The sequence below is a fragment of the Dermacentor variabilis genome, chromosome 6 (genome assembly GCF_050947875.1).
Source record: "Dermacentor variabilis isolate Ectoservices chromosome 6, ASM5094787v1, whole genome shotgun sequence".
Taxonomy (NCBI): Eukaryota; Metazoa; Arthropoda; class Arachnida; order Ixodida; family Ixodidae; genus Dermacentor; species Dermacentor variabilis.
This window is the reverse complement of record NC_134573.1, coordinates 29,290,094-29,303,595: the sequence shown is the minus strand read 5'-3', so window position 1 is coordinate 29,303,595 and position 13,502 is coordinate 29,290,094. Positions and strand designations below refer to the sequence as shown.

Genomic DNA, 13,502 nt, shown 5'->3' with positions numbered 1-13,502 from the left:
GAGAGGAGCCCTGCTGCCCCGTCATGCATTTCTCATGGCTCGCACGCCATGCATTTTGTAGGTCACATGCAGGTTCATGCCGCTGTCACTAGAAGGTGCAGTGTTGATGGAGAAGCGCAGAAGAGGAGCCCTGCTTTAGTGCCTGTCTCATACATAAGGAGTTTTGGTGGTGGTAATATGTTGCGTCGCTTCACTGCTAAACGCATTACCAGTCATCGTGCCCCGCAGGGGCGTCTGCGTCAGCGGGAGTTTGGTGTGTTGCGACACCACGTACCCGAGCACACGAGGGTTGGACTTTCCCGCGTCTAACCATGCGTGGCTTAGCCGTGTCCGGGAAAAGGGGATCCTGGGGGTTGAGCCGATGCAGGGTGTTTGGACCTTTACGGCCCCTCGGCAGAGGCAACACACCTCTGTGGCCTCGGCTTTACGTAGACGGCACCCTCGGACTGACCCACCCGAGGGAAATTGGTAGTTGCCTTTTCCTGTCTCTCTCTCCCTCCAGCCTTCGTCTTTCTCTTACTTTTCATCTTTCCTATCTTCTCCTAGCTTCTGATTACTTCGACTTTTTCCAAGCAGCAAGGGTTAACCTTGTGTGAATAGCCAACCTAGGTTATCTCATATTTGGTTATAGTGATAACGTACAGCTGGCATTTGCAGGACCTGTTTTTACAGTTCCTGTAGCGTCCCCTTGTAGGGCTCCACATTGGGCGGCTGGCGTTATTGCCGAAAACTACACATTCCTCTATGGATAATTCCTTCCCTCAACTGCCTGATCGCCCTCAGAAAAGAGGGTGCACTGATGTTTTCCAGTTTTTTGGCCGCCAAAAAGAATCCTTCTCGCGTGTCCATGTCATTCATTCTGCAAAACCAGATAAACCAATACGAACAATCTCACCCTTCCTTGTTTCCAAGTCATTGACTTTGGTCCTGGTTAAAAGGCGTCGAGGATGGCAAGCGATGATCTCCTCTTGGAGCTCCGCGATCAGAAACAATATGAAAAATTGTCATAACTAGTGTCATTTGTGGAAACCCAAATAATGATAACCCCGCACGGCACGATGAACACCACCTGTGGTGTTGTCTCCGATGATGACTTGATGGAGCTCACTGAGGCTGAACTCTTGGAGGGCTTCAGTGACCAGAATGTTATCAATGTTAAATGAATTAAGATGAGGCGAGATGGTAAAGAGATCAAGACGAAACACCTGATACCTTCAGCTCAAGTGTCCTTCCCGAGTTCATCGAGGCCGGTTATATCAAACTTCGTGTTCAGCCATGCGTGCCCAATCCTCTCAGATGCTTTAAGTGCCAACGTTTCGGCTACAGTTCACAGAACTGAAAAGGCCAACTGACTTGTGCAAGTGCAGTGACAATGAACATTCCTCCTAAACGTGCCAGAACACTCCACATTGTGTCAACTGTGATGGCGAGCATGCCGCATACTCGCGGTTGTGCCCGTCTTGGAAAAGAGAAAAAAAATATTGTTACAATCAAAGTCAAGGAAAACATAAGTTTCAAGGAGGCAGGCAGGCGGGTTTCATACCTGCCCAAGAAAAGTTTTGCCGATGTGACGCATCAGGGGGCAGCAACACAACGGCCTCCGGCGGCTGTAGGACCCACAAGCAGTGAGTCGGCAGCTATGCCATCTGCCCCCACGGCGGTTGCAGCCAGCGCTGCTCCGTCAACCCAGAATGATGAACCATCGACCCCGAAAGTGGGCGCAGCCGAGGCTGCCCCAACCTCCCCGGCCCCTTCCAGCGCTGGCAACAGCCAGCGCAGCCAAATCCCTCAGGGAGCCCCATCGACCTCCGGGCTGGTGGGCGCAGGGGTCTTGCCCTCCCTCTCTGCTAACTTCTCGCTCGCAAGAGCACATGTCCGGTGCCTCACAAGAGGCAATGGACACTACACCTATCCCCACGGCGCGCCAAGCGCCTAAGGAGCGGCGAGGCTCCCTCGAACGCTCCAAAAAGGGCAGAACTCCCATTACAGGGCCTTGAAAGAGCTCTGTAACCTAAGGCATCACCTCCATTTTCATACACACAGCACTTATTTACTTCCAATATGGATACACAAATAATCCAATGGAACGTCCGAGGTCTCCTTAGGAACCTTGATGACGTACAAGAACCTATCCAAAAACACAATCCAAAAGTGCTGTGCCTACAGGAAACACACTTAAAACCACAACACACAAACTTTCTCCGACCGTATGTCAAGTTTCGCAAAGATCGCAATGATGCTGTCGTATCATCAGGCGGTGTTGCCATTTTTATTCATAAAAGCATTTCCTGTCAGCGTCTACAACTACAAACGCCCTTTGAAGCAGTGGTGGTTCGAGCTGTTCTTCTAAATAAACTCATCACCATTTGCTCGCTTTACGTACCCCCATGCTACAAATTAAACAAACATGAATTTCAGTCATTTATAGACGAATTGCCAGAACCTTATGTTGTTCTTGGCGATTTCAACGCACACAGCTCCCTGTGGGGCGACTCTCATATAGGTGCGCGAGGTCGTCTTGTTGAACAGTTCCTTTTTTCCTCTGGTGCGTGCCTTCTGAATAAGAAGAAACCCACATATTACTGTCTTGCAAACAATACCTTTTCTTCAATTGATCTGAGCATAGTTTCCCCATCCATACTGCCTGAACTCGAATGGGAAGTTACGAACAATCCCTATGGAAGTGACCACTTCCCCATACTATTAAGAACACTTAAACAAAACGAATATCCACCACAGTCTCCTAGGTGGCAGATTGACTCAGCAGACTGGGAGAAATTCCGAACCCTAACTAGTATGTCATGGGATGACATGTCCTCGTTAGGAATTGATGCTGCTGTGGAGTATTTTACAGCCTTCATAATTTATTTATTTATGATACCCTCAGGGTCAACAGACATTACAGAGGGGAGTGGTACAAAACGCAGAAAAACAACAATGTTTTAACTACAAGCAGCAGCACAATGTTTCTAATTATGCGATAGTAGTTATGAAGAGGCAAAATACATGTTACAAAAAATACTGTGTATATACAAAGAAGCAGTCCAGTTTTTCTAATTATACGATAATAGCTATAAAGAGGCAGACAAAAACAAGATGTTACAGAGCATTGGTTAATGAAGTCACAAATTTTTCATGATCTGAAGTTGTTACTACCAATTTGGGAAGGAAATTCCAGTCATTTGATGTGCGTCTTATGTAGGAATGTAGGAATGATTCTGTTTTACACAACGGAATGCCAACTTTATGAGCATGATCCAAACGGTGCGAAACGTAATGGGGAGGAAGTATTAGTAAATCACGCAGGTAGTGATGATGATACAGATTGTGAAAAAGGCTTAAGCGAAGCATCGCACGTCGAGAAGCAAGCGTAGGTAGATTAAGGTTAGCTTTCATTACCGTGATGCTCACGATTCGACTGTAATTAGATAGTATAAAACGGACCGAATTATTTTGCACCATTTCAAGCGTATGTACCAAAGTATTATAATGCGGATCCCAAACCGAAGCGGCATATTCTAACTTAGGGCGAATGAGTGTTTTATATAGCATTAGTTTGAGAGACGAAGGTGATTTTGCAAAGTTACGACGAAGATATCCGAGCATGCGATTAGCGTTGCAGACATGAGAGATGTGAGTATCCCATGTAGATGCCGCATCTAAATGCATACGTGAAGTAAGTGGCTCAGCATGCAAACGGCGTGTCCCGTGGTGGAACGATGAATGTAGAATCGCACATAGGAATCAGAACAAAGCGTGGGGGTTGCTACGCGCTTCGCCCACTGCAGAGAATCTTGTCAACTTTAAAGAAGTAAAGTCCCAAGGCAGAAGAACCCGCCGACAGGCCAGAAGAGAGAGTTGGCCGAATTTTTTATAGAGTATTAACTCATTTACAGATGAGGCGAAAGTCTGGAACAAGTAAATAGAATTAGAGGGCGACAAACATATTCACTCCCTCTGGTAAACACACAGGGCGATACGCTGCAAGATCAGGCAGGCTCACTTGGGTAGCACTTTGAGAGCGTGTCAAGTTCAAAACATTATTCGAAATCCTTTCTGAAATATAAACAAATGGAAGAATGTAAGCCACTCATAAGAAAATGTCCACAGAATGAACCGTACAACTGCCCTTTTAGTATTGCCGAGTTGAGAGCTGCCTTGAGCTCATGCAAGAGCTCTGCACCGGGATCTGACAGAATCATGTATGAAATGATGAAAAACCTACACAATGACACCGAAGTTACACTACTCACAATTTTCAACACCATTTGGGCTGCAGGATACCTTCCAACTGCATGGAATGAAGCCATTGTGGTTCCTGTTTTGAAACAACGCAAAGATCCTTCCTCAGTAGCAAGTTACCTACCGATCCCCCTCACAAGTTGCCTTTGTAAGGTATTTGAAAAAATGATTAATCGGCGACTCATTCATTTCCTTGAAATGAGCAAAATGCTTGATCCTTATCAGTATGGCTTCCGAGAAGGGTGCTCCACAACTGATCATCTCGTACGTGTTGAAGGAAATATCCGGGACGCATTTATACATAAACAATTCTTCCTATCGATATTTCTCTATATGGAAAAAGCGTATGACACAACGTGGCGTTACGGAATCTTAAGAGACTTGTTAAAAATGGCCATCCATGGTAATATGCTTAACCTAATAGAAAGCTATCTGTCTGATCGTACCTTCCGGGTAAAAGTCGGCAATGTACTTTCACGTCCTTTTACGCAAGAAACGGGTGTACCCCAAGAAGGCGTGCTCAGCTGCACGCTCTTTATCGTTAAGGTGAACACGCTTCGTGCTTCATTACTACTGGCCATCTTTTACTCTGTCTACGTGGACGACATTCAAATAGCTTTGGAATCTTGTAACCTCCCAGTGTGCGAGAGATAGGTACAGCATGGCCTGAACAAAGTGTCAATGTGGGCAGACAAAAATGGATTTAAGATCAATCCTATCAAAAGTTCTTGTGTTCCTTTTACAAGAAAGAGAGGCCTGATCCCAGATCCTTGCTTAAAACTGTGTGGACAACAGATACCTGTAAACAAAGGACACAAATTTCTAGGTGTTATACTTGACTATAGACTCACTTTCGTCCCTCACATTAAACATGTTAAAGAAAAATGTCTGTAAACAATGAACCTAATGAAACTTCTATCCCAGACTACGTGGGGAAGTGACAGGAAGTGCTTAATGAATCTCTATAAGAGCCTGATTCGTTCACGATTAGATTATGGTGCCGTGATCTATCATTCTGCCGCCCCGAGCGGGCTAAAGATGCTAGACCCTGTTCACCATCTAGGTATCCGCTTAGCTACGGGCGCTTTCAGGACAAGTCCCGTTGAAAGTTTATGTGCAGAATCGAATGAGTGGTCACTTCATCTGTAGAGAACATACATCAGCCAAACATATTTTCTGAAAGTCCACTCTAATCCTCAACATCAGTGTTTTAATACTGTTAACGACATGACATATGCTACACTCTTTCGCAATCGTCCCTCCGTAAAACAGCCTTTCTCGCTGCGTGTGAGGGAGCTTAGTGAAGAAATACATGTTCCACTCCTCGAGCTTCGCCTTATGCATCCAGCCAAGCTGCTACCTCCTCGGGAGTGGCAGCTGATACAATGCGATACATTTTTCACTCAAGTTACAAAGCACGCTCCAGAGATTGAAATCCAAATGCATTTCCGGGAACTCCAGTACAAACACTCCTGCACGGAGTTCTACACAGACACGCCAAAGTCACACGACGGGGTGTCCTATGCAGCCATTGGTCCATCCTTCTCGGAAACCGATGTACTGCATCCGGAAAATAGTATCTTTATGGCTGAGGCCTACGCACTGTTGTCGGCTGTAAAGAATATAAAGAAATCAAAACTCCAGAAATCAGTTATTTATACGGACTCCCTTAGTGTTGTGAAGGCCTTGATGTCTTTCGTAAACCACAAAAATCCGGTAAATAATGAACTCTACTCCGTGCTATGTAAAGCATATATATCTAATCAACATGTGATTATATGCTGGGTGCCTGGACATAGGGGCATCGAGGGTAACGTTCTAGCGGACCAGATGGACACATCAGTTTCATTGCATGCAGTTAATCGTACTGCTTCGGTTCCTGTCACAGACCTGAAGCCTTTCTTAAGAAGGAAACTGCGAAATTACTGGCAACGCTTGTGGGACCTGGAAACAAATAAGCTGCATGTAATAAAGCCACAATTAGGTTTCTGGCCTCCTGTAACAAAATCACGCCGAACAGATGTCCTATTCTGTCGTCTAAGAATAGGACACACATTTGGCACACATAACTTTTTACTCACGGGAAACGAGCCTCCAACCTGTGGTAGATGCGGGGAGAGGCTGACCGTCCTCCACATCCTCCTGGAGTGTCGGGAAGCCGAATCTGAAAGAAAAAAACATTTTCCCTTAGCATACCAGCAGCACATCCTCTTTCATCCTGTTATGTTACTCGGTGCAGAACCACTCTTTGATACCGACACTGTCCTAGGTTTCCTGAAAGAAGTTGTGCTACATGTTATTAGCCCCATTAGTTCGTAGTGCCTCCTCTCTTCAGAGGATGCTGCTGTGATAATTATTTTGAATAGCACATGCCTCTAGGCCCTTGTGTTTCAAGGGCTCTGGCAAGGCAATAGTGCTCTAAGCAATTTAGCATCTCACATAGTTTATATAATACATCATTTTTTCTTAATGCATTTTAGTGATCATAGTACACGTCATTAATCATTGCGATAATTTTATTACGTGCACATTTTATGCAATTTACACCAACTGTTTTAGGCCTCTTTACAGCCACGTAACATTAAATTCACAGAACCCATCAGACCACTACATATGCATTACCACTAGCATGGTGCTCTTTGGCCATACCTGGCTGTTGCGCCATTAAACCTCAAACATCATCATTAGCCATCGTGAGATGGGTATTGCTGTGTTTTTTAAGACAGGGCTGAATTTGCTTTCTGTTGAAAAAAAGATTTAAATTCTGCAAGTATGAACCAACTAGCTGAACAACATATTTTGTTAGTTGTGCATTCATGTCCTGTGACCTATCCTATGTCATCTCCTATCACACTCTTTGTCTTCTCCTTCCTTCACTGTACTGTAGTATGCTAGAGAACTTTACCTCTGGTTGACCTCTCTGCTGTCCCTCAAATAAATTTTCTCTCTTGCAGTCACCATTCTCAGACCCAATGAACCACGTTTAAAGGGCCCCTCACATGGCTTCGGCATTGCATACACTGAACTAGTGCAGTGCGCCGATATCAGTACTTTCGTGTGTTTATAGTACTAGTTCACTGATGTACACTATAAGAACAGCAGAAGCGACATCTCAGCTTTCACGTCCATGTCACAGACCTTGCTTGCAGTGCAGAAGTAACTAGCAGCAGGGTGAACGGCTTGGGCATTTCCGCGAAACAAAAGAGCGCCTGAAGAAAAGAAGAGAAAGTGACTGGGGTTCAATGTGGCTTGAACCTAGTTGTTCGAGCGATTGCTCTGTTAAGCATGGTTAGACACGGTTATTAAGTGCATCTCCTGGCGAGCTATATCGGCAGGGTGCTCAGACTGAGCCTGGCGCCTGCGGCAAAGGTGCTCCGTCCATGACTGAGCCACTACCAAGCGCCGGCAAAGCAGCTATTAAAGTGAAACTAGAAAATGTCCAACGCGAGGCAGTTGGGTTTATATTTAATTGTTACAGCTGGAATATATCCCCAACAGCCCTACTGCACACCGCAGGACTTGAACAGCTGAACATGCGGCGTTGCCACGAACGACTAAAATTATTTTACTCATTTTATGGTAATAAAATAAAACTAGAAGAAGGCATCTTAGTTGAGCCCCTTACCCACCACCCTACGCGTTCCTATCACTCTAAAAAAGTCGGTGCATTTTAGTGTAAAACAAATGTTTTTAAATACTCATTTTTCCCCCGTACCATTGTTCATTGGTCGGCCTGGAAATGTGGTCAGTTCCAAAATGGTGAACTTGCATGAAATGATGAACAAGCCTTGAATGAAGAATAGGGCACACATGTAATCTGTTTTGAGCCAAGTGTTTTGCTTTTGTGCTTGATTTCACTGTATTTTGGACTCTGGTCGAGTCTCGTTGTTTGCTTCTTCTGTTGCAATGTATGTTTTCTCTGTTTTTATTGTTTCTGTACTCCACTCCTGCCTAAGGCCTGTAATATTTGCTATTTGCTAAATTTGGCAGTATTTGCTAAATAAATAAATAGACAGAACCCTGCCTAGTCACGTGGTACACAGCGGCGAGGCTCGAGCGAGCGCAGCTGCAACGCCTCTCCACAGCGGATCATGTGACGCGATGTCACACCTTCGCACTTGCTGAAGGTAAAATGCACGCCAAGATTGACCTTGGAAGTTGCACCTGAAGGAGTAGAGCTTTCGCTCTACTCCTTGGGGAGGCAAGTCAGGGAGAGGGTGCCTACACCTCGCTACACCACCTCACCATATTTAATTTGCTTATATCTCGGCTATAACTAAAGATCATTCTTGCAGTGAAGCCATATCTGAACTGGGCTTTAAAACTGCCAGTGTGTATCCGAAATATATAGCTGGATTTGAAGGAACATATTAGCTCCCAAGTTTTTTCGTAAAAAAAGTAAAGAAATTACGAGTATTTCTTTATTCCAGTAAATTATTGTGCATTACATCCACATTTAAAAACATTATATGTGTAGTTTGTTCCTTATAACAACCCAGAGTATCAGCAAAATCTGACTTCATAAAACGACGTTCCTTCACACATGGTGTAAGGTTCAAGAGTCATTATCTCAAATGAATCGAAGGCATCAAAGAATAGGTTCAGCTGCTGAAACTTAAATGCACAATGCAAATTGAGTCGATGAGTATGGCTCGTCTTTGGCAATATTGGTACAAACAGGTAGGATGAGTATAGCACAGCTATTGTCGTTGAAAGGTGCAATAGTGTCTGCTTATCTGACCTTGTCCTCCCAGGTGAAGCATACATGTGGGTCTTCTTGCCTGACTAAAGTATAAGTGGTGTTCAAATCCAGTCCCAATGAAAGACCCCGCTGGGTAACAAATACAGATCTTGAAGGCCATGCTTTTGCTGGCTGCGTGTGGCAAAGTGATTGCGGTAGCCGAAAACATGTCGTAAATGTCCAGTTTGGAACGCCGGCTATTGCTACTGTATTGCTAATTGTAACTGATTATGTCATGAATTAACTTGTCATTCATTGTCGCTATGGTTACCGAGGTGTTTTTGCAATTGCTCTGACCGGCCCCCTTCCGCCGTTCTACTTCTCGGAAGAGCGCAATCCCTGGAGGAGAGGCTTCGCCGCACAGGCCACAGAGCACAGCTGCTGAGCGGAGCCCAGGCGCAGTCTGAACGCATCAAGGCCCTGGTGTGCCTGAAGGCCTACCGCTGCCGCATCCTTGTCTCCACCGACCTCGTGAGTCCAAGCAAACCGTGAAATTTATTTATTTAACATACTTCCAAGGGGGCCCGAGGGCATTAAAAGAAGGAATAATTATTTACGAGCATTGTTTAGAAAAAAGAAAAAAAGAACAACTTCAGAACAATTAACAAGACTGACAAACAAAATTAACAAAAAGCCTCGTGAATGGCAACCTTGAAGCTCTTGGTATCTGCGATGGCGACAAGGGAGGCAAGAAGGTGGCTTCTTTCGGTGTTTGTCTTGTGGATTACTATGCCATGAATGAACGCTCAGAGCATCACCACGCATCTTGTGGTGACGCTCTGAGAAATAAGAAGTGAGATAGAAATCACTTTTCCCTCCCCTGCGACTTGAAAGAACATGTGCGAGATTGCCAATTCTAAGGTCGACAAGCACGTGTGTGAGCATGCAGCAGAAAGCTAGGCAAAGCAGGAATGCTCCCAAACTATTTGTGGTGGCAGCCACCACAGAGCAAAGTGAGAAATTAGTTTTGGCCAGTCAAGCACAATTTTTCCTAGAAGCTTGCAGCACCTCCAGTGTGATGCTAGGATAGGAGGCCTTTTGTTTCGAAACAGCATGTTTTTTCAAATGTTTCGTTGCTGCCGTATATGTATGGCAATGACCCTTAGAGGCTTAACCCTTTAACCCCGATTCCAAGCTGTAATCGTCACGGGAGGTTGCACCAATATCGCCATGGACAAGCCACACTCGTTCAGCCCGATATTGTGCGGTTCCCACTGCCAGAAACAAGTTACGGTCAGCATTGAGTGAAAGCAGCCCTTGAGCAGTCTTCATTTTTATTTATTTTTGTGTTAATTCTAAGCAGAAAACAATCAAGTAACACATTTTCAGAATTAGAATGACATAGAGATTATTATGGCTACATAAAAAGATTTAAGAAATTTTGTATGTTTTTCTGGAATTATAATTTGTGGGTTAAGGGTACCTGCCCTCTAATTTTTGTCTGGCAAAAGTTTTTTATGTTTTTCGTTTTAATGCAGATAATGGTAATCAAGTGCGATTGCTGCTGTGTTCTTGTGGCCTTCCCTTCCTTTCGTTGTTTGAAACTGAGCCACGCTCACACAGGAGCAACTCCTCCTGCTGTGCTTTGTCCGTCATTGTGCCAAGTTTTTTCATCGGCAGACTTTGAGATTGTGTGGCATAGGGCTCTTCCTATTGTCTAGCCCAGAAACTGTAACATGTGCGCAGTGGTATTGTTGAGCACCACTAGGTGGTGCCACAGCCCCACACTTTATGTTAATAGCACAGAAAGATGCCTGGAAAACAGTGAATTGTGTTTTGTCTTACATCCTTGGTGGGCAAAGGGTGCAAGAGAAGCTTCCTGGGTTAACGTGTGTGGACAACGTAGTGCTATTAGCAAACAATGCAAGGTATTTACAGAAACTTGCGAACATGTGTGGCATTGCAGTGACAAACCTAAGCCTAGGCAGAGCAGGGCACAAAAACAACAAAGGAAAATGTGATAATTAATGACGATACGAGTAATCATGCGGTGTCACTTCAATAGCATCTCATGCTTATGGTCAAGCAATGTAAATACCTGCATATACACATGAATGAAGGAAAGATCTACTCAAGCACCCACCATGATAATCTAAAAATGAAGGGATAGTAGAATGCAGCAATAATGAAACATAGTGCACTTTGGGGCTACAATAAATAAGAGGTGGTGCAAGGAATCTGGACTGGGAGTAATGGTGCCAGCGTTAACATTCGTAAACGTCTCTCTCCTTAAAATCAGACATCTTGTGGGCTTGGAAGTTAACCAAAGGTCAGTAGGTTGGTTGGCTTTGGGAGCCCACAGTAAAACCGCAAATGAGGGAGTGCAGGGTGACATGGGTTGGGCCTTGTTTGAGGTCAGAGAAGTGCAGAGAAAAATAAGTTTAGAAAAAAGACTCGCGCACATGGATGAAAATTAGTGGGTGGCTAAATTGGGCAAGTATCTGTACCTGAAAAGTGTGCACATAGAATGAAGGAAGAGGTCAAGAAAGTTTGCAAGCAAGTACAGGGTAACTGAAAGTGTAAATGAGAACCAGGATAGTGATAAAGAGAGTGAGAGACACAGAGACAGCGAATAGGATGCAAAGAATGGAAACAGAAAAGACCACGGAAATTCACAAGAATGGGAACAAAGAGATTAGAAGGGAAAATCTGTACGATAACACGAATGAAAGTGCTTTGCTATTTTGAGGCTAGAGTTGGCTGTGAATGAAGGAGCAAATATTTGCATCATGTTTAAGTCTGTGTCTGCTGCAGCAAATATCCAGAGACAACTCACCACATCCTAATAGAATGCCAAAGTATTCACCTAGCGAGATCAGTTGGTAACGGCCACCTTCCAGAAGTGCTGGGATTCAAAGTTGATGGAAGCATTAACCGGTCATCCATTGTGATAAGCAAAGAAATGTTTGGAATATTGGTGGAAAAATTGCAGGACAGAGATTGATAGGACCGGGTTCACTACAGGCATAGGCAAGTCTGCAAGGTGGCTAGAATGGAGGTTTTAAGGGAGAAATAGGCAAAATGCTAGACTGATAGGCACACACAGTTGAACCCACTTATAAGAATATTCAAGTGCCAAGAAAATCCCATTGTTATAGCCAATCACTTGTATAACTGGGTTGCACAAAAAAGAGAGAGAGAGGGGGTGGGGGGGCAGGCATTGATATATTTGACTGAGCCCAAAAAGTACAGTTGAGCCCACTTAAAACATTACCAGGTTTAACAACACTTGTATTTAACAACGAGCTGCCGTGGCACCATAAGCTCTCATGAGTGTTCTGTGACAAAATTAACTGTATTCAGTCAAAACCCACGACAATGAAACCCTGCGAGAACAAAATTCTCGCGTCAACAAAATATTTTCGTATCCTCAGCAAATGGCCAGAAGATTCAATGCATTTCGTACCTCTTGACAATGAAATGTCGCTGCACTACAACCCTGCATCAACAAAATTTACCGGAAGGCTAGCAGGCTCCATAATGTGCTCAAATGCGATTGCTTTGCACTAAAATAGTGTAAAATACCACCACATTACACTTGCGTGGGCGCCGCCATTTTTGTTTACAAAAACAACCAAGCACCAGGAGTGATTGCGTGCGCCGGGAACACGTCATGGCTGCCATCTTGTTTGATGATCAGCCATTCAACACAGCATGAATGTTGCTACTGACATGTGACGATGATTTTTTCGCACCTAGTGCAGCAAAAACGAGGAAATCCACGTCCCACCTGTGTGGAATTGTTTATGGCACTTGAGACTGCAGTCACAACATGGAGTGCCATGCATTGGGCCGTGATTGAGCGATCGTCTAGGAATATGCATTTCTTGCTTCAGGAACGCTGGTCTTGGTGCCACCCGACGGGCATCTCGTGCGGATTCCGCGCCGGATGTAGATTTGTGCGAAGGGGCCGTAATCTCAATTGACTGCCTTCGGGTATACATGATACGATGACTTTCGTACTCGGCACCAGAGGTGTCGGTGCCTATGGGCACCGACGTGTACTGGAGCACTGGAGCGTGCACTGGAGAAATGCTGCTGCTTGCGTGGAGTGCTGTTGCTCTGCGTCCGATGCCGAGTTACACAAAATCTTGCAAAAGTGATTGTATTTGACCAAGCAATGGGCCAAGAATACTGCCCCGCGGCAGTGCTACCACTGCTGATCGACACATGCGGCGCACTTTGTACTATTGCAGTGCAGTTCTATATCCTCGAGCAAAGCTTGCCAAAGTAGGCTAACGGAATTTTGACAGTAAAGTTTTGTTCTGTGATGCATTACCTATCTGTGCTGTCTCATTTCCCTACAACAAAATTCTTGCGAAAGCCCTTTTTTTTTGCGTTCCCTGCTGATTTCGTTATTGCGAGGTTCAACTGTACTATAATGTTGTCATGCCCTGTTATTGGTTACAATGAATAAATCTAGCTACTAGGTGTTTGCGCCAAAAGACAGCATGTGAATTCCTGGGGGTGGGGTTTTTGAAAATTGAGCCGCTGCATACTTTCGCCACACCCATTTATG

The 13,502-nt window shown here is 44.7% G+C and overlaps 1 protein-coding gene across 2 annotated transcripts in view; it reads left to right on the top strand.

Moving 5' to 3' along the window:
* The window catches only part of LOC142584708 (putative ATP-dependent RNA helicase DDX20), a 152,023-nt gene that overhangs the window by 82,209 nt on the left and 56,312 nt on the right, over positions 1–13,502 (top strand). For both annotated transcript variants that reach the window (XM_075694915.1, XM_075694916.1), the window contains exon 7: positions 9,313–9,454. In XM_075694915.1, coding sequence (XP_075551030.1) covers positions 9,313–9,454 — 142 coding nt within the window. The remainder of the gene's footprint in view (positions 1–9,312; positions 9,455–13,502) is intronic.